The 21,709-nt window shown below is 32.9% G+C and overlaps 1 protein-coding gene across 1 annotated transcript in view; it reads right to left on the bottom strand.

Annotated features, from left to right (window-relative positions):
• The window catches only part of LOC106660883 (neuropeptide SIFamide receptor-like), a 218,170-nt gene extending 200,069 nt beyond the window's left edge, over positions 1-18,101 (bottom strand). Inside the window, exon 1 of the mRNA XM_014383904.2 lies at positions 17,574-18,101. Coding sequence (XP_014239390.1) covers positions 17,574-18,009 — 436 coding nt within the window. The 5' untranslated portion in view covers positions 18,010-18,101. The remainder of the gene's footprint in view (positions 1-17,573) is intronic.
• Between the last annotated feature and the right edge of the window lie 3,608 nt (positions 18,102-21,709).

Raw genomic sequence — 21,709 nt, 5'->3', positions numbered from 1 at the left:
TAAATGTAATAAAAAAAAATAGAGACCAGCAAATTTCAGAAAACATACTCCATTTAATATTCTTTTCAATGGTGTAATTTCTTTTTTAATTATGTTTTCAAAGATGAAGAAATTTAATAAATTGATGAAAGAAAGGGAAAAAACCATGGTGAACGGATTGGTAAGGCGAAAAGATTAATATAATAAAAAATATTTAAAAAATAAATAAATTGTTAATGGATTTATTAAACTTTTTTTAATTTTTATTCGAAATGCTCTTCATCCGCCGCAATGAACAAATGAGCCCGTATTCTTCGTCGCATTACACTCCCAGAACCCCCAAATAAGATGTACATCAGCTTATTCTTCATTAGAAAACGTTGCCGTAGTGCTAACAACAAATCACATAGATAACTAAAATGTTTTGAATCCTAAAACTCTTTTCTTCCGGGAAATAATAACATAATAATCCTCTAATCGAAGTTGCAGTCGTGTTGGTAAATAAGTAAACACTTGCACTATTTCGGTTTCGAACCCAAATTTAAAAAAAAGTTTAATAAATTTATTCAAAATTTCCTTAAGTTTTTCATTTTTATTTAATTTTTTCTTTAATCTTTCCACCTTAACAATCCGTTCTCGACGGTTTTTTCATTTCCTTCATCAATTTCTTCATCTTTAAAAAAAGTAATTAAAAATACAATTACACCACGAAAAAGGATGATAAATGGAGTACGTTTTCTGAAATTTGCTGGATTCTAGGTTGGAAATAGTAGTTTAGAATGACCATTGGAAGTTTTTCAACTTTGAACAAAAAAGTGAGTGATTAAGTTGTAATTATATATTCAATTAATTGAGGCTTTAAGTTGAGACAAAAAGTCAGTGCCACGAGCGGGATTCGAACCCACGGCCTTCGGCTAAATACGCCGATCCTCTACCACTTGAGATATCATGACTTCGATCCACTCCGACACCAACTTCCCATCATCTCAACCCCACCTTTTGAATTTTCCCTACTTTTTGCCATTATTCAAATGTCGTGTAATCTATTTGATTCTCGGTGACAAATGAAAATTCAAAAGGTGGGGTTGAGATGGGAAGTTGGTGTCCGAGTGGATCGAAGTCACGATAGCTCAAGTGGTAGAGCAGCGGCGTATTTAGCCGAAGGTCGTGGGTTCGAATCCCGCTTGTGACACTCACTTTTTTATTTCAACCAAACCTTAATTAATTGAAAAGAATTCATTTGGTCAAGACGACCATGAAACGAAATAAATGTTTGAAAAATTTTTTTTTCCAATATTCGGGCTATCAAAACGCTTATTTAATCAACATTTAAAGTTTAGTATTGATCGTCTTATTGAAAATTTAACGGAGTTTTCAATGATATTAACGCATTTGTCCAAAACCTTTCAGTTTAGGAATTATCATTATTTATCTGAAGGAAGGTCGTTAAATCCTAAAAAATCGGAAAAACGTGAATAACTCCCAAATTGTTGAGATTCGGACGATGTTAATTAGTACTTTTTGGTTCCATTTTTAATGTAGAATCTACGGCAAAGTTTTAAGACAAATAGCCGAACACCCTGTACATATAAATTCTTATTTATATATTCTTATTTATTAAATTATTTTATATTTAAACTAGAGAAAAACTCGAACAAATGTTATTAAATATGGGAAAATATTGTTTATTCGGCTGTCACAGACATTTCTCTTACGGATAGCCCGATGCGAGATAAACATTCGCAATTTCCTGGTGGACTGTGCCTACGATATTTTAAGAAGAAAATCTTCTGTTCTACCTTCTCCTCTAGACCGTTCTCGACATCCGACAGCAGATAAAACTTTTCCCTCTCACTGTTCCATCCAAGAAAGCCCTTGCATGTATCATGTTTTTACAATGTCGTCTAATCTAAAAAAGGACGGATTTTATCCTTGATTTTAATTTGAGTAAAAGGTAGAATATTTGAATTCATAGTCGATCCTCTTTACAAGTACGATTTTAACAGAGTGGAATTTTCTTTTCTCAAAAAGAGATGGTGTGGTTTTATAGAGACACGCTGTCATTCTCAAACGGGGTTAACTTTATCAGCAAAGGTGTGGCTTGCCATCGCGGCTACGCCAGTTTGACGAAGTTATCACCCTAACTCCAGACGGGAATAGCTATAACAGACTTAACCGACCACCAATCACCCTCACGTTGATTCCCTTAACAGACCAATCACGTGAAAGTACATTGATTACAATTAACGATCACAGGAAGGGAAGGCAGTCCTATTTGCTAGCTGCTATACTGTTTTAATCAATCTCATTAAATTTTGTCAATTTAATACGATATTTGTGTCTTCACCAACTTTTGCCCTTGAATGAAAGCTGTAGTCAAAGTAGAAGAACATTACAATATAAATTATTTCAAAGAGTTTAATAATCGCGTTTAGGTGGTGATCAACTTTTTAAAAAAATGTAAGCCATATTTTTTCACACGTCTTGAAAACCCTTTCCTTTCTAAAAAAAATATTGAAGTTTTTGTTCAGAACCCAATTATTTCAATTTATCGTGTAACTGATTAAAAAAATGAGCAAATCAAAAATTTAATTGAATAAAATATAAAAACCTAATTTGTATGGATTTTTTAAAAATTAATTTTAAACAACAATCTGGGGGCTGGGTCTAGAAGGGAAAAGGTCATACTTACCAGGTTGCGCTAAGTCATACCAATATGACACACGGACATCTAATGGGGGTGAGACCTCGTAAGTGTCCATTGTGTGGAGAACTTATCACGGTAGAGCATATAATAAGGGACTGCAAGTAACTAAGTCAGCAAAGATATACGACATCCCGAATGACCTATGCGCGTACTTGAGGCATGGCAGCGGGCAACAGATCGCTGTTCCAATGTCTCAGGTCCATAAATATTTTAAATAGTTTATAAGACCTTTGTGTCTTTATTTATGTGATATATGTTATTTATTGGAATGAATTTATTTATTTGCGTGAATGGAAGGGCTTATCCCCCTAATAGCGAGTACTCTGGGGTAGTGGAATACTAACCAAACTATCATTTTTTATGTTGTTCCTGCGTATTTGGGTTTGTTGTTTGTCTTATTTTATCCACGATTGACAAGGTCGTGAGGTACAAAGAGGCTAGCAATAGGACAAAGAAAAGTGAGAGTTGGTTACTTGGTTACCGTTGCAACATAAAATATCGAAACTGAGTTGAAAACAGAAAAAGAAATTAATAGTATTAATACGCGAGAAAGATAATAATATGCTAAGGAAGAGAGGGCAGGCGATGACCAATGTAGTTCGCCGGCCCTTAAACTAAAATTTAAAAAAAATTCAGTTACACGATAAATTCAAATTATCTACATCTGAAGGACAACTAATATGTCAATAACGATTGAATGAATTTTCGAATTGTTCATATGTTTAAAATGGAAAGAATTTTCAATATCTGCGAGAAAAAATCTTCAAATTCATGGAATTATTGATGATTTTTTTCACAAATTTTGAAAGTTCTTTCCATTCTAAAAAAGTAATATTTTTGTTCAGAACTTGATAATTTCAATTTATCGTGTAACAGGTTAAAAAATGTCATATGCTGGTGGTTTATAGTTATAAGTTTATACACACTTTTTCTATAATTTTTGTGAAGTATTGTTCACCGAATTTGGTGAGTTGGTTGGCGAGTAAGGGAAAAGTCGTTCCTAGGTCATCTGGTGCTTATATTTGTCTGCTGAAATTAAAGAAGTTTTATAGTGTTGTTTGCATTGTATTTAAAAGGTACGATTATTCTTAAACGAAAAATAATCAGACAACAGGCAAACCCACAAATGAAGATGACGAAATGCCAATGTGAGGATAAGTAGTCCCATATGAAAGAAAGCAATCAAACTGCAAGTTCAACTGCCCGCATATATCAGGAATAAATCTCACAATAAATAAAAAGTTTGAAATAAAACAGTACTGGAGGCCACAATCGTAACTGGAAACCTACTAATAGAAAATCATGCAAAACAAATCCACTTGACAAAAATTAGCATATACACTATAACAAGTGAATGATGGTAGAAATACGTCAGACAAGCAGGGCAAAAATAATATACGTGGTCAAAAAACTTTTAATATAGTTTTAGGACAATGACGGAAAATCAATGGACGCGGCACACCTCACAGAAAGCCCTTAAAATATGAAGAAAAGCATGAAACTGCTACACTTTGCACAAAAAGTGCAAAAAAATATTCTAAAAACTTGGATATTTATAAATATAAATATAGATAAAATGAAACGATTATCACAATAACCGAAATAAATAGCGAAAACCCAGCCGTAATTAGTAAAAACGACCAATGATAACTAACGGATAAAAGAAACACGACTAAGGAAAAATAACGTTATGTTCACTACTGAAGATACTGACCTCAGATTGACCAAAACAATATAGACTGTCCAGCAAACCATGGAAGGTTCTACATCCCGCATAACTCAAAAATAAATCGCATTTTACCTATATCTGAATAGGTCACGAGACGGAAATTATTCAACAGCACTTGTCTCGAATCTGTGACAACCTGTGAGATCCCGGCGAGCGTCAACCCATCAGAAAGTAATTTGTTATTTGATGAAAATCGAGGAGATGAATTGCTTTTCACCCGGAACGGAGCGAGCGTGCTCCTGTTTTGGAGATCAGAGGAACTGTCAAGCTTCCTAGTGTACCTTACAGGAAATTAGGTTCCCTTCAACTCCCTATGAATGACGTTTTCTGAGCGCCTGTGAAAAGATCGGCCCTTACGAGATATTCATTTTAACAATGCAACTCCTGATTTTCTTATCCCAAACTAAAAGAAACAATCAACCATTATCGATAGCATCGTTAGACGTACTGACACTAAGGCGAAAGCACTGACGATATGAGTTCAATTAACTAAAAAGTATGTTAGTACCATAGTATAAAACATTAGTTTTATTGTGTGTAAATTTTAAATATTTTTACAAAAAAGTTTTTGTTTTTGTATTTGTTATTTATTTTAAAGTTTATCACAATAAAGATGATAAAGAAGACCTTCACCGTAATTTTACAAACTGTAAAGTGTTTGACACTTGACACAATGACCTAATTAGCACGATGGCATGACGTTACATTCCTCCATAAATAAATTATATACACTTTACAACCTCTTCTATTTTTTAATTATTTTTAACTAACCCAGATAAATCATCATTTTTCCTGTTATGTCACAAAACCTGTATATAAGTAATTTGGTTATATTACATGAAAAATGTGTACATTTTTATTTATCAAGACAAACAAAAATAAAATAGAAAAATGTCCGGCGGGATGTTTATAATGTATTCAATAAAAATTTATTTTAGCCTTTATCGAAAACATCAAAATTCTTATTATCATTAAAACTTATAATGTGTTTAATTAATGACATTTGAATTTAGTGATAACTGCAAAATTTTATAACCCCGAAAAATTTTAAATTTATTTTACTGTGTCAGTTAACTTCCTCCTCTTCTCAAACATTTCCATCCTTCTGAAGTTTTTTATTACATCCATCAATCGGTAGAATCATAATAGAAAATCTCCTGGACAAGAAGATAACATCGTCCATTACACCTCGGAACCTTCTTGAAAAGACCAGTATTTTGCATATTGCATCTTGCATGCAAAAAGCAGTACAACTTGTGAAAGTTCGATATCATTATCAAACGATAGACAAAAGACAGATACTTGATTCATCAAATGGTGTGAAAAAAATGCTTGGTTCACGCATCCATCATCTCCATACAGAAACGAGCTGGCTGTCTCGTGGGAAACACTGTCGCCATTATAAGATTTACGTTCTACGTATTTACGATGAGAAGGCAATGGATACTGTCATATTTATGAGATATTTTCATGACACCATGAACATGAGTGTTTTCCTAGGTTAAATGATTTTTAAAAGAAAACAAATTGTAGCTTGCGAATGCGAATATGTGAATACCATCGAGGTTTGGAGAAGTTCTTTGAGCAATACTTCTCAACACATACAATGCTGCAAAACTATGAATGGATGGTCAAACCGTTTTCAGTTTCGACAAAGCCAACCAGACCATGTTCAAGTGAATTCAAATGTTTGATAGATATGACATCAGGCTCCACCATTAAATCTACTTTCGAGTCCGATACTTACCTCAAATTTGGAAAAAAGAAAATTTCAACCTCTCGTTGAAGAAGCAAAACGTGTTCATCCATTTGCCAAAACTTCCAGATCCGAATCCGGATTCTTTTATCATTCAGCCACCAAAACTACAATAAATACTGAAGCTGTCGAGAGGCTGAACCCGACTCTTTCCCTCTCCAACTATCGAAAATTAAACCAACTTATCCAAATTGTGAGGCCTAAAACAACCTTGGTCTTCCCATTAATTAATCACTAATGTTCAAATTATTACTTTTGATTTTGGCTCGAATTTTCTCTATTTATCGATACCATTTCTGTCCAATTTGATTTTTGTTTTCCGAATTTTGCAAATAAAATTAAGTACGGCAATGTAATGTTTGTTTTCGTAGTGATATCCACCTCCATCACCTAATTAGGAATGGTCTGGCTAATTTATAAAACTGTATTTTACTACATACCATAACTATCTAATTTTAAATACTTGAATGAAAGAGGTCCGTTATCACAATATATTTAGTGATAATTTACGTAATCTTTTCCTTGATTACTACAAAAATTTTTGGTCTCTCGGAGATTTCTGCTAACAGTTCAGACAGCTGTTACATCATTGCTCTATAGGGAAAATTTGAGAATGTCAGCCTCATGAGACTGCAAAGAGAGCCTAGTTAATAATTGTCTGACAAGCTACAAAACTCTCAGTGCCAGCTAACTTTCCCCTCACGGGTAATTGCTTCAGAAGGAAGACCCTCTCCTCCTGTTGTCGCCCATTTCTTTTTAGAATTCTTTAATTGTGTGTAAATTCAATAGTCGCGCCTTCAGGGTTGAAGTGGTTATTTAATTTAAAGCCGCACTAAACTTTTACTACTGTCAATCTGGAGTGTTTAATGCCGTGCACATTTTCTCATCCTCATTCTTTTTATGCCGTTCCTTGAGGCGACGCTTGGAAAATTCGCGTTTTAATACCAGCGTAATATTCATTCCCGGAGAACGAGGGAAACATAAAGTTTAACTATCCGCGTCTAATTTATACAGGAATGTTTTCTATATTAATATATTTTATAGGAAAGTATCATATCCACTTAGGCCAACAATGTTACACCAAAATCAATGACAAAAAATCTTTTGAAATAAAATAATAAATTTAAACCAGGAGAGTTTTATCTTAAAACCCGAAAAAAACAGAAATAGGGGACCGCGGTTTGGTTGGCTTGAGCGTCCGACATGCTACCGGTTCTGGGTTCGAATCCCAGCACAACCCATGAATTTTTAATTGATTATAGAATGTAAAATTATTATGGTGTAACCCCTCACCAGGAGCACCAACTGGTAATATTGTAAGTTAAGTCTTGCATATGAAAGAATTACTTTACTTTATTAATCTTAAAAATCGTTTGAACCCCTAGTGGTTAATATAAAATATACAGTTAACATGAATAACCAGTTAAAAATATTTTTGGCTCTGATATATTTTATCAGAGATCAAAAGTAGAAATAGAACTATATAATTAGTATAAAAAGTAAACAAAACATAACTTTGAAGGAACCTAGCAAAACTTCATTCTCACTTAGCCATTTTGATTCTGTCAGATCTCAACTTACAAAAGGCTCGTATTCCAAAAGCTCACTATGGTGTGTTTAATCAATACTAAAATTTCAAGAATTTATTTCACACATTAAAGTTTGTTCTATAAAAATAAAATTAAACAGACTTTACAATTACATTGTGTTTTAGAATAAATACTAACGGAAAATCAATCATTTCTACTTGACCAAATTTATTCTCGGCAATAGTAATAATGATGCTATCACGTCAGTCATTTCACAATAAAAACCTCAAAAACTTCTTTGAATCTAAACTCAAATTAAATTTCACGGTTCAGAACCAACTCGACTTTCACATGAGCTATCTTTGTACAGGGAGGTCAAAGTTTGAAAAGGATTAACTCGAGAGTATCCAACATATACCTATAAGAAGTTTTCTTTACTATCATCCCGACAAACTGCGGAAGTGGGAAGGAAACTGTCTGAGTTTTCTTGCCTTCTTTCATTGTCATACAAAATAGAAGAAAAACTAGAGCTAATATAAATGATAAAGGTGTGCGAGTATGATGTTTAATATTTTTAAAAAGATTAAACTAAACCTATTTTTTATTCATTTCCGTCATCGATAAACCCACGTCCATCTAACTAGATAGAGTTTATATAAATTTAAAAGTACTACTAAAAACATCATAATATATTAAAAATATTATAAAGTAAAAAAGTTTTTTTTAAATATTTAAAACGTTGTCATAAGTAGTAGCTATTGAATCGAAAATCGTTTATAAAATTTAGATCACATCTGATGGACCAAATTTAATCTTAAATTGAAAATTTATTCAAAGCTCACATTAAATTATTAGTAACAAAGATAATTATTCAGAAATCGTGAGATGCGGTCTGGTGTGATGCAGGTTTCAGAAAAACATTTATCGTGCCAACGTTTCGATCTTTATTGAGATCATCTTCAGGACTCAAAGTGTTTGTCTTCTGTGTAATTGTGCCAGGCACGATAAAGAAAATGTTTTTCTGAAACCTACATCACACCAGACCGCATCTCACGATTTCTGAATATTTATCGATTAACGGTCACTACTCACCACACAAATAACAAATATTATTATGCAGGTAAGTCTTTTTTTATTAATGTTCAAATGGACATGGTTTTCGGCTGTAAACACCATTTATTTGAGTTACCAATTTTAGTGTCATCGATTTCGCGTTTTCCGGGAGTGCGCATGGGTTGGATTAGGTTAGGTTAGGAATGGTTAGGGTTAGGTTATATATTCGTGATTCTATAATTCCTTGAATAATAGGTTTATGCTCAATTTGACTAGAAGGTTAAAATTCTACTTTATTTCTCTGCTTAATATTTCGGTTTAATTGATATTTAATTAATTAAATTTTTCTTTTACACACTTTTTCCTTTTCTATTGATGATTGTTTGTTTTCGTATTCTTCATCTTCTCGAGAATAAAATATGAATGCAAAACCTTGGGTGTAAATGTAAAAAAATAATCTATTTTTCTTACCACCGGTGGAAAAGCGATGACTTAATTCAATTTCCGAACGCCGTATAGCCCATAGAGAAATCTCGACAATGCATCTTCAAAAGAATTGTTCGATAGATGATGGAGAGAGATTTTAAAGGACGCTGCCGGAGAGAGGAGGCAGCGATAAAGGATAATTCTTAGATCGAAGATATCGGCGTGTATTCGTTCTACCTTCTCCTTCCTTCCTGTGGTTTTTCGGAGAAAACTTTCTGACAACTTGGAAAAGCGGAGAGATTTATAACTTTCGTTGGAGAAAATATGTAATGTAGTTTGTCCAAATATCATTGCTTATATTCTTACGTGTTTTAGAACAGAGGAGTTGAGCTAATAGTTATTTTTAATTTAATGAAACTGCAATTCGAATATTTGCCTTACTTAAATAGTTAAATAAACTTCCCCTCATGGAGTGCTCAAAATAATTCCAAAAAGCGACACTTTCTTCTTATTTTTGTTTATATATTTTTTATACGATTAATTACGTAATGTAAATTAATGTTTGAAATTAATACACAATATTGTTTATTTCGAAATAATATTTTATAACACTCTAACCATGAATGTAGTGTTATATACTTGTTTTTCATTTTTCCCGAAGATGTAGGTCATCCATGACCGATTGCCCTAAGGTCAGGGGGTTTTCGCCTTTCGTGTCCTTAAATTAGAAACGTCCTTCCATCTGTTGCCGTAACCAGGAGGCTCCGATATTAACACGACTTTAATAGCATCCCAGGACCAGACTTCCACAGTTCCAATACAGAAAATATTAAGAGAGCACACAAGGACATCCCATCTGGAACAGCTTTGTGAAAATTCAATGCACGACAGTAATTATAAGAAATAATAGTTAAGTCACTGGTCGCTTGTATGGCGAATGATTAAAATATTAAATTTTTATTGTTTACTTCGCCACATTTCGCACGTAGTGCAATTAGTAACTAGCAGTCTCAACACGACACGCAAGAATGGCACAATTACGCAGAAAACAAACACTTTGAACCCTGAAGATGATCTCAATAAAGATCGAAACGTTGCCACGATAAAGAAAATGTTTATCTGAAACCTACATCACACCAGACCACATCTCACGATTTCCGAATAATCATCGACTAACGGTCACTAATCACCACGAAATTAGTAACATTGATGACACAGTACAACAAAACACTATTAAACATACAACAGTCGACAAGCTAGCCAAATGTAGTTCTCGTTTTGGCAACTAATCGTTTATTACTTGACTGAGAGCAGTACGCGGGGCCTTTTGAGAAGTCTAGGAGTATTGTAAAGAACAGATCTGAAGGAAAGTTCCAGAATGTATAACAGGAGATTTCGGTGAAATTTTATATAACATGGTGTCGTAACATCCGGTACGGTGTTTAAAACACAAAGTTGGATAAGTACTTAGTGATTTAAAAGATTCTATTTAGTGCGGAAGGTTTGGTTGAATCCGGTAGTTCAATGCTGTAAGTCCATATTGTTTTAGCTTAAGTGTTATACATGAATCATTTGTTGACAAGTGAGAGATCTTTTGTCAAGTTGTGTATGAGGTTGCAAGTAAGTCACTTATTTCTAAACACAGCCCAAGGTGACGGATGACTATAAGAAAATTCGAATTATAATAGACCTGAGGGAGGGTGATACTCTAAAGAGTAAAGTTTATACTTGTGTAGACGTGATTAATTTAATACGCTATTTTGATTTGACGGTTTGATCATAAAATAGCGGGGTCGTCTGCAAATATGAGAATCATAAGGACAGAATGAGAAAGGTTATCGCCAGTGTATACCGGGTACAACATCGGACCCAGGACGCTACACTGTGGAACTCCGTCGACTTTATGCAGAGGAGAGAAATAGAAACCCACCCAAATTCTAAAATGTCCATCAGCAAGAAAAGACTTCAGTAATAAAAGGTTGTAAATGGTAGGACGTTCCAGCGTAAGCCCTGATGCCAGACTTCATCGAAAGAGCTGCCTTCAAACAAACACTCCTTTTCGAGAGGAAATGATGACGTATTTACAATGCCATGGCACCGTAGTATTGGATAAAAGTGTTTTCTAAATATATTTTTATGGTCTGGAATAATATTAGAACCGACGATGAACTGAATGATTTGATTGTAGAGAAGTTTTCCTTATTTTCCAAAAAGTGGCAATAAACTGATAGAACTGTAAGATTTTGTACTGTTGAAAGGTTGTGATTACGAAAATCTTAATTTTTTTACGAGGTAGGTATTTCAACTACGAGGTTATATAACCCTCGGGGTGCCGGTGTTTTCGAAAAAAAGTCATTTGTATATATATAGTCCAGTTCGAACCCGAACGTTTAATACATATTTTTTTTAAAGTTTGTTATAACAAACATGGTTAAATGAGAATTATAAAAACAGTCGGATTTTTTTTAAGCACTCTTTAACATCATTAAATACGAATTTTAATGGAAATAAAAAATAGACAATTTTGGGCCGATGTCCAGTTTTATACATTGTATATTATGTTTATATCTCCAATTTTAATTTTTTTATGGACTAGCTTTGTGCCAAGTTTACGTTGTATTCAAGCCGTAATAAGGTCTAATGTAGAAGGTTTCTGAAGACATAAGTTTTTAATAGCATGCACATCTGAAGAAGGAACATACAGTAGAAGTCACCAATATATGCATTAAATAAGATAAACGGTTTCATATAATTGTTTATATTATCCCTCAGTACTGTTTGTAATATTAACAGTAAAACAAATTGGTAGAATAGATTAACAAATCATTAGGGAATAACTAGCTGTTGTGATTGGGTCGGAAATAATTAATATGTGCGTTTAGGGTTGGTTCAACGAGTTAAGATCCTGTTCCTCACCATCCCTTTTGTGGGATAGGTCGCATCCATTAATCTCGACAAGCGCTTTCCAATTATAGCCTGTATCTATCATTTTAGCGCTTCGAAGACAGTTTTAATCGTCATTGTTTTGTTATGAAAAGAACAAATCTCAACTGGTTTGTTTTTGCCTCATTAAGTTCGATTTATTAGTTTCATCAATGTATATTAAAACATTTAGACAGTTAACGTCTTTAAATTAGTATCACGTGTGATTCCTAAATTTTTAAATTAATTTTCTAATCCTTACATAAATAATGATAGTTCGTATAATTTATATATGTAAAGGCTTAGCTAAAGGACAAATACATTATATTTTCTACTAGACGCAAATAAAACTATTTAAATACTTTTCAAAACATATTAGCTCATTGAAAGGAAATCGCCAATTACTGAGAACAATAAACACAAAGACATTTCGCCCAAACTTGCACCCATACGCAGTGACTACTTAAATTAAATTATAATTAAATAATTTTTAAAATTCGTTGATTCATAACATTGAAAATCTACTTCTGCGATTCAGCAGGAATAACTGGGGTGGTAAAATAAGTTATTGTTTTTGTATATATTAGTAAACAATATATGAACCATTTTGTTCCACCATCTTTGCCATCTTTCGTCCCAGAATTTCCCAAGTTTTTGGAACTATTCAACGTGCTTTATGCAGTACTGACAAAATGTTTTTTAAGGTAATAGTTTTTTGCTTAAGGGCTGTCAATTGAATATATAAAAAACATGTAATACAATAAGTACGGACTTCTTGCAAGATCAATTATCGAGTAATTGATTTTTTCACCATATTAAATTCTTTCAATATATTCCACAAATATTGCATAATAGACCAATATTGGTTTCGGTGCGATAGACCGTAATGACACCGACTTCTTTCCCTTTATCCATAAATATTGAAATTTAGAAGAACGATGATTAAAATTAAATATTAATTTTTGTACATATAAAACTTTTTAAATTCAAATTTTTGCGAACAATTTGAGGGTTTTTTTAAACCATGAAGCGTGATTAAGATTAAAGTTTGGTCATTTCTGTTCAAACTGATTACGTATGTTTCACAATATGTTGGATAATGCAGTTATGTATTTAGTTAGCCAATTTGGATAGAAGAGACCTTCTAGAAAACAGAACTAATAATATGAATTATTAAAAAATGTACAAAATGGACATTTTGCTTGAAAGAAGTATAAATAATCATAGATTACTAATTAACGTTCAAAATATTGCTGAACTACAGCCCAAGTATAGAATAGAAATTCTAAATATCCATCTGTTATTACCTACAATGCAAAGCGCGAAATGTTGCACGTCATGATTAAACGTTACGTCAATACGAACCTAAAGCTGGGTAGATTGGCTGTATTATGTTACGAATATGGCGAAAGATGTCGATGTTTTCTGTTGAAGTAATCCGATGGGAGTTTCGTACCTGTTTAGAAAATCTACTAATTATCAAATTGATATTGAATTATTTGCGTAAAATATTTTATTACATTTTAAAATTTGTTATTGGGCCATGTTAAATAAGTGACGCCTGTTCCGACAAGAGCATTAACGACAATTAATTGTTATTTTTATCTCATAACGGCTAAAGATATATGGATTAATTAACAGCAATATTTTATGTATTTAAAGTAAATCAATCCGCCCTACAGAAGGGTTTAACGTCAAACACCCGGGGGGTATCGTGGACGAGGGTCAAACACTTTCGTATATTTTGCCATACTATTCTCAATTAAGATCATCGGCTGTACCGGGATTCGAAGGCAGAACCTCTAGCGTGGCAATACGAGTCAGACGCCCTAACCACCTGGCCATGGGTCACCTTTTTTATTTATATACAATAAACTTATTTAAAAACAACAAGAATATTATTACTTATTCAAGAAACTACTTAATAAACTGCTATGTATATACTAAATTTATATTTTACCGTGTTATGTTTTCTCTTTTAATAATGGAAAGAATCACAATTACATTCCCAAAACTAAAAACTAAAAATTATCTAGGTTAAGGTTTCGGACGAGAAGCAATGTTATGCATAAATTTGATTAAACGCCTGGTATAATTTTATGATAAAAATACGTATTGTTCTACTGAAAGAGATAAAGTTGCAAGCTTAAAAACACTTCAATATTTTACATTTTGCATAATATGATAATGTTTCCTTATTAAAAATCCATCTCTACAAAGAATTTGTTTTTCATTTTTATAATTTTAATTATGAAAGCCTTAATTGGTAAAATTTTTAAAAGTAACAAAGTTTCCTTATTCATTTTAGAAAGCTTGCAAGGAAAAAACATCATTTTGCAACGTTTAAACATTCACATTTTAAAATTAATTTATAAATGTAAATTGAATTTTATTATTTAATAAATAAATAACCTTTTCAAAATGGTTTAATTTGAAAAACTAAGATAGAGGACAAAATAAAAATTTCCATAAAATAAGAAGTACGGGGGAAGTAATTAAATATTAATAAGTGTAGATTTTTCTCTCTTTCCTCGGTACTTTGAAATCTGAATTTTAATATAAACTTTTCAAAGCAGTAAAACTCCATTTGACGTCGATTTATTCGAGACAAAACCCATACGGTGTTGTAGTTAACAACGATGCTTATAACAGTCAACATTGAGTAAAGATCTTGATATAACGCAAAAGACCTTGAAAGGTTTACCATCCTTAATGTTCAACTCAAATCTAGTACGAAGCTCTCAGAAGAAACACAATAATGTTGGTCGGAATGTGGGGATACAGAAGAAAATAAAGAAGTTAATCCCTTTGCTAAAGATCCAGGCATCGGATGCTTTATACACTTTTCTGCATTGCCGATAAAGATTTGCTGTGATACAGGCCATACATAAAAATAGAAACCTTTTATACTGTCAGAAACCAACAGAATAAGGGCACAGATAATATTATCCTTTTACAAGAGTCATTCTGCATTTTGCTAATCAAATTAAAACCCTGATTTTTTAAAATATTATTTTGAGATTTCACCGGTGATGAACCTAAAATTTGGTCGTTTGGAATTATTTTGGTCTGTCTATTTTTTCTGGATTGGTCTGTTTCGGGATTTTCGCCATATTCAATGCGTGTCTGAAAAGTCCAACCCCACCAGGATAGTAAAACCAAAACCAAATCGGTAGCAATCGAATTTCATTTAAACAGTATTGTAATGAACAAAGAAGTTCATTTATGAACAAGGAAATTAATTTATAAAAACAAGAAGCATATAAAAAAATAGAAAACAAGAAAGAAGAAAAATAAAATAAAAAAATACAAAGGGTTTTAGATTTATCTATTAGGTCAGAATATTTATACTATTTATTTTTATATTTTTTATAAAATACATGCACTTTTATTTCCTCGTTTGAAAGGTACTTTTTCACGTAGAATCTGCTTTTGGTAATAGAATTTTAATAAAGTGGGGCGAGTTAAGCCGACCTGTTAACCAAATTTGTTTTTAAAACGTAATGATTTTTTTCGCACAATTCCCTTCCGTTCAATCGTCCATTTATTCCACGTACATAATAAACACATTAATTATTTCGAAACACAAACCAGTTCAGAACATAATAGAAAGCAATATTCTGAACAAATCTGCACACATTAATGAACATATCCCTAACCATTAGGACCCCGCTCAATGGTTTCAAAATCTTCAGATTGGATGTAAAATCAAAATAAAACCATTGATAAAATTAAATCGCAATGAACATTTTATCAATATCAGTATATAATAATATAAAAATAAGTAACAGTTTATCATGTTTTTCTTAATTTAAGCTAGTGAAAAAATCTTTGTTTTGTTTTAAATTATCAATATTAAACTTTATAATTGTTATTGCCCTTGATTAAAATTCAATTTGTGACTGTTCACCGTGATAATCAACAATAAGAAATAATCAATCTTCTGGCTTTATGAACTTGACTAGGATTGATTTTCAATTTGAGATATCGCGCATTGAAGAGTTAAAACGGGTTGACATTACTTGAAATGTGAATGTATACCCGTTAACGATAAATGATTTAAAATCTGCAGTTTCTTTTGTGTGACAATTAATCATTCATAATGGGTAAAATGACAAAATCGCTGATAAATTCCATGGCTAAATTAAAGAAACATTTTAGTTTTTGAGTTATTCTGATAAATTTGATGTCATATAAATTTCAGTTATTTCAGCTGAAGAGTAATATTTAATTTTTGAACTCCTTTCGGAAACAAAAATAAACAAAATTAAACGAGTAATCGTAACAAATATTCTCTTCTTCTTTCTTAATGTCCCTGAACGCTCATTCAATATTAAATACTCTATATATGCATAATATATATGTATTTCATTTTTATTAATTTCAATTTGTTAATTTAACGACAAAATATCACTGCAGCTTAGCAATTTCACAAATTTAATGTGAAAATTAGAAACAATTCATAAATCAATATTTTTCGAAAATAAAAGTAACCAATGAAAATGGTATTGTTCATGGAGAAATTATTGATTTTCCGAGCTAAAGGTCATTGGGATTTTTTCTCTAACCTTGGCAATGTTAACATCAATGTGTACTTACTTATTCGGTACAAGCCGTGGCCGGTATCACTTTTCGGTGTGCGCAGTAGCCGAGAAGAGCATAGCATTCAGTACCCAGCATACATATTTACAGTGCTAAATGATATTTTGTCCAAAATAAACGCTAAAAATTCAAAATAAAACTAAAAAATCTTCTTGATATGCGAGTATGTAGAAATGATGGTTTTGACTGATAGAGGTATATATTTTTATAACTTCGTTAAAAATGATATTTTTTCTCTGCCGGCCATGGAAAATTTTAAAATAGAAACGATTGTCGTGTAGGTTGACAGAGAAGGAAAACCGGTTGGAAAATCATTTTTCGAATGAAAATTTCATGTCGTCCGAGTGGATTCGCACCCTGTATTAGTATTCATTGTGGGTCAGATTCTCAACCTATGGCTAACCGTTGTTCTCGTGGAAAACGAACATTTACACCGCTTTCAAGATAATTCTATTGGAAATCGCCGAATATTCAATAAACGAGAGATTTTTCACAATTTTTTTGGTATACCAGGGGGTGGCTGGCGGAGGAATCCAGCTCGGTCCTAACTTCATACCATCGCCATTTTTAAATCTCGCGGGTGAGAAAATTTCAGAAGAATAAAATTCAAATGCTTAATTCTTAAACTTTATAATGACGTTATTTCTTTTGGAGAGAAGAGAGACATTAAGCTTTATCATTAAATTAATCATTTATTTATTATTTGATTGTTTTCGTTGCCATTATCAGTTCTACTACTACCTAATAATAGTTTGTTCTAACTTAATCTAGTAATACTTATTTAATCGTTTATCCTTTTTTTCTAAAGAGATGTAAAAAAGTCTCAATAAAATATAGAAAAGGGCATGAAGTTTATAAATTTTTACTTACGGACAAAGATGTTGGACATTAAGGTCGCAGGAAGACAAAAAACGATGACAAGGATGTCTGCGACGGCAAGGTTGACGATGAAGAAGTTGGTGACGTTCCTCATCCTCGGAGAACGGTAGACGACCATTATGACAAAAACATTGCCTACGAGGCCTACTAAGAAAACGATCAGGTAAGCTATGCAGTAGACGATAGTCATCCCTATACTATGCCGGTAAAATAGCTGGGGAAACGTTTGGTTGGCCGCCTCCTGCAGGTCCGCCGGCGGCGTACTGTTGGCCACCAAGGTGTCCATGACGAAATCGACTAGATTCGAATTGACGAACAGCCGCCTCGACGTGTTGGAGGCTTTCGTTGGGCCGAAACCGGTGTCAAGGGGTCGTCCCGACCTAGCCTCAATGTACTCTTCTGAGTCAGGAAGCCTCAGTGCAACCATGTGTACTGCCGAGGGGCGTACTAGCTTACTGAGGGGCTGCCGATTTACCCTCCGAAAGGCGCATGCCTCGCAACAGCAGACGTCCCGGCGACCTGCTCAACCCCCGCCTCTACTCCCCCATCAACCCCTAATAAGGAAATATCCCGCATCCTCAGATTCAATACCGGACGTTCCTTTTCTATTTGTAAAGCCATGACTGACTTTGCGGATAATAAATATTAATTCGCTCCAATATTCGCCAATTATTATTTATTATTAAGCAACTATAGAAATTAGAGTGTTCTTTTTACCTCTGACACCGCGCGAATCGCCCTCATTGCATACATTCCTGTTATACTCGAGTGTTGAGAGTTTCGCAAACAATCGACGCCATTGAAATACTATGACAATTCATAAACAATAACAGACATCGGTTAGTACACTAGATTAATTATCGTAATAAAGTTTCGACGACAATAAAAGACTTGTTAAAACACCTACCTAGTGCGAGCGCTTTTGGTTTTTATGAATATTTATATTTTTCCTCTCAATACAGCCTTACGTAAAACGAATCGACTATATATACTAACTTTGAAATATATGCCAAAACAGGCAAAACCACATTTTTAATAAACTATAAACATAAAATATTTTTTCCTGACTCCTAGAGCTCACTGGGAATAACGCTCTGAAACGTGTCTAAAATTTTGTGACCTAGTACCACAAAATGTGCCATTGAAATCAGTAATCCAACATCTGTAGCCTTCCCTTGTTTCCATATTCAGAAAATATTATTACCAACACTTTGCCACTAAAACATCTTTGGCATTAATACCATTCTTGTTAATTATTCTACCCACGAAAATGTCAAAAAATGCGTATTTCTTTAATGCGTTTTAACTGTAATTTCAAACATATCAATGTTTAGTTTATAGTGACCGTTAATTAATGATTATTTGGAGATCGTGAGATGCGATCTTGTATGATGTAGGTTTAGAAAACATTTTCTTTATTGAGCCAATAAAGAATAAATGCAATAAAGAAAATGTTTTTCTAAACCTACATCACACAAGACACCATCTTACGATCTCCAAATAATCATATATGTATCATTTTCATATGTACTTCCTCGGTAAAATAGGGTTTATTTAATTTGCTACATAGAAATCAATTTATATCCATAAAAGCCATTTTTTTAATATTTGTCATTTCATTAAGGGGCAACTACATTTTTTTAATATAAAGCCCCCTAGTAATATATAAAAATTAAATTGTATGAAAAGGATCAAACACTGATGAATGAATCTTGGTACATCAGTTTAGAAACGGTAAGTCATAAAAAAAATAAAAGAACTGGATCGACGGATTATTGACCCAACTAAATGTTTATTATAAACTCTAATTGCTCATTTACCGTTGCACTGTAGCTAGGAACGGGCAAGAAAAAATGCACCGCTGTATTAGCGTTTTTGGTGTTGCCTCATCGAGATGGATGAGAGCCGATAATGTCTTTGACCGTGAAAGTACCCTTTCTCGGCTCAAACTCGGTAACAATATTATCAGTAACAACCACTTTAAGCCCTAACACCCAGTATATAGCTAACGAATCCACACCTCTACCATTGGATAAGTCACTTAATCTCCTCCTACTAGGATGGTCTTTAAGTTTTCAATTGATTTAGATGTTTCTTCTTGAGAAATACTAACAAACCAAACAATCCTTATAAAAGATTCCTTTTTTAAAACTTGTAGTTAGAGACAAAGTTTAAAATTAAATGTCATTAATAAAAGAAAGAAATTCTACAAAGTTTTAGGATAAATGAAACAGTAAAATTTTTAACCAGTTAAATTTTTTCTCTACACCATGTTAATTTATAGAACAATTAAAAATTAACGCGATTGTACGTTTGCCTATGCTGAGGCGACACCGTTACGATTGCGATGAAATTCATAGGGGACTGGAAACCAACTCGCATAATCACTACAAAATTCAACAAATTGCGTGTAATGGTTTCGGAGTTATAGCTGTGTACGGGATTTTATGTTTGCGCATGTGCCGTTGATTCGATTTGCATGAAATTCAGTGAGAACGAACCCGCACAACCTCTGAAAAATTAGCCTCATGGATTCGGAGTTTTGCTGGTTACAAGGAATTGACCTCCGGCAGGCAGGCAGACAGGCAGACAGGCACGTAACTAAATTTGTTCAGAAAGATCTGAAATGCGAAATACGAGTGTACATTTTGATGTAGAAGGACAAAAAAATTTTGGACTTCCGGCATGAATACACCTATTTATATTAAAATTGTGTTTTGTCGGTATAATATAATAAATAATAATAATTTTTTTTGGTGATATAGTACTGATGTCAAATACTCCAGAAACTAGAGTGAAAAACATGGGCTTAAAAAAGTAGGTTAGTAGAACCAAAGCGATTTTGTTTTGTTTTTAAGCTTCATGCAGCATAATTCTTCCATCTAGTAGTGCATTAATTAAAAGTCTAGGTTACATTCTATTTATTAAATTAAAATTAAAAATTACGAAGTAAATAAAAATGTTTATAACTTGCCACAGTGACCTCAATCCCAAAGAAAACTAACAAGAAATATGAACTTAAACTAAATAGGGATCGTTTTCATTTCTTCTTTTGGAAAAATGTTTGAAATTTTAATTTTTCTTTCAGCATTTTGAATCCAATAATTTATGAAGTGCACATCAATTTGGTTTTTGTAAAGGCAGAAATGTTGAACACTTGAACCCTCTTCTGTAATAATTTAATTAATATATGTGAATATGATTTGGATGGTTTAGTTTATGTTTCATTTTTGTCTCGTTTTGCTGATGACAGAAACATTTTTTCATTCAATAAGGATCTGGCTAATGCTATGCCATGGAACAATGATCAATTGGACTAACGAAATACTTGGTTTCTGGCGAATAGACTAGTTTTGAACCTTGACAAGACCAGGAAGTAAGTTCCTTTTTGCGAAGAATATCGTGTGCCCGTCAGATATCTTGGCTTTATTTTGTAGTTTAAATTTTCTTGATCAGGCTAAATCCTTAATTGGCCTTAAGTTGAAGTGTTCGGAAGTGGTTTTTTATTTAAGAGAGGTGGGTAACTTGTTTGGCCTGAAGTCCTGCGTACTGCCTACTTTGGTTACATTCATTGCTATCTATCATATTGACTTCTGTTTTGGCGGCATAGATCTTCTTTACAGAAGGATTTTTAAAATTAAGAAGATGGCGATGAGAGTTTTACATTTTAAATGTTATTATACAAAATACAATTCATTGTTATTAAGGTCTTTTTACTACGTGCAGATTGGGTTTTGTTTGGTAAATAAATATTAATAAAAAATAAATATTCGTATTTTATGAATTTTGAAAAGTGACCACCGCGAAATTTTTGGGAATTGTACCTTTGTCAAATCTGCGTGTAATACTTGCTGCTAATGCCAATTTATTTCTCACATAATTTCAATCATGAAACAATTTTTCAGTCAATATCAATACAATAGTAGCAATGTAAATAGCAGATTATCTGCTGTAGTTTCCTCGTGATTATTCCTATGGGCAGGGTTGAATTTTCACAAGAGATGGAATAGGGAATGAGAGGGAGATGCGAGAGAGAGGATTTCCCTTTTCAGTCAAAAGGCCGAATCGCAGCAAAGGTTTTAATACTGGATTGTCCGATTTCAAAAGTAAACTTTACCAGAAGAGGT

This window comes from Cimex lectularius, unplaced genomic scaffold, assembly GCF_000648675.2.
Source record: "Cimex lectularius strain Harlan isolate CLEC.00 unplaced genomic scaffold, Clec_2.1 scaffold65, whole genome shotgun sequence".
In the NCBI taxonomy this organism is placed as follows: Eukaryota; Metazoa; Arthropoda; class Insecta; order Hemiptera; family Cimicidae; genus Cimex; species Cimex lectularius.
This window is presented reverse-complemented; position numbering and strand designations above follow the sequence as displayed.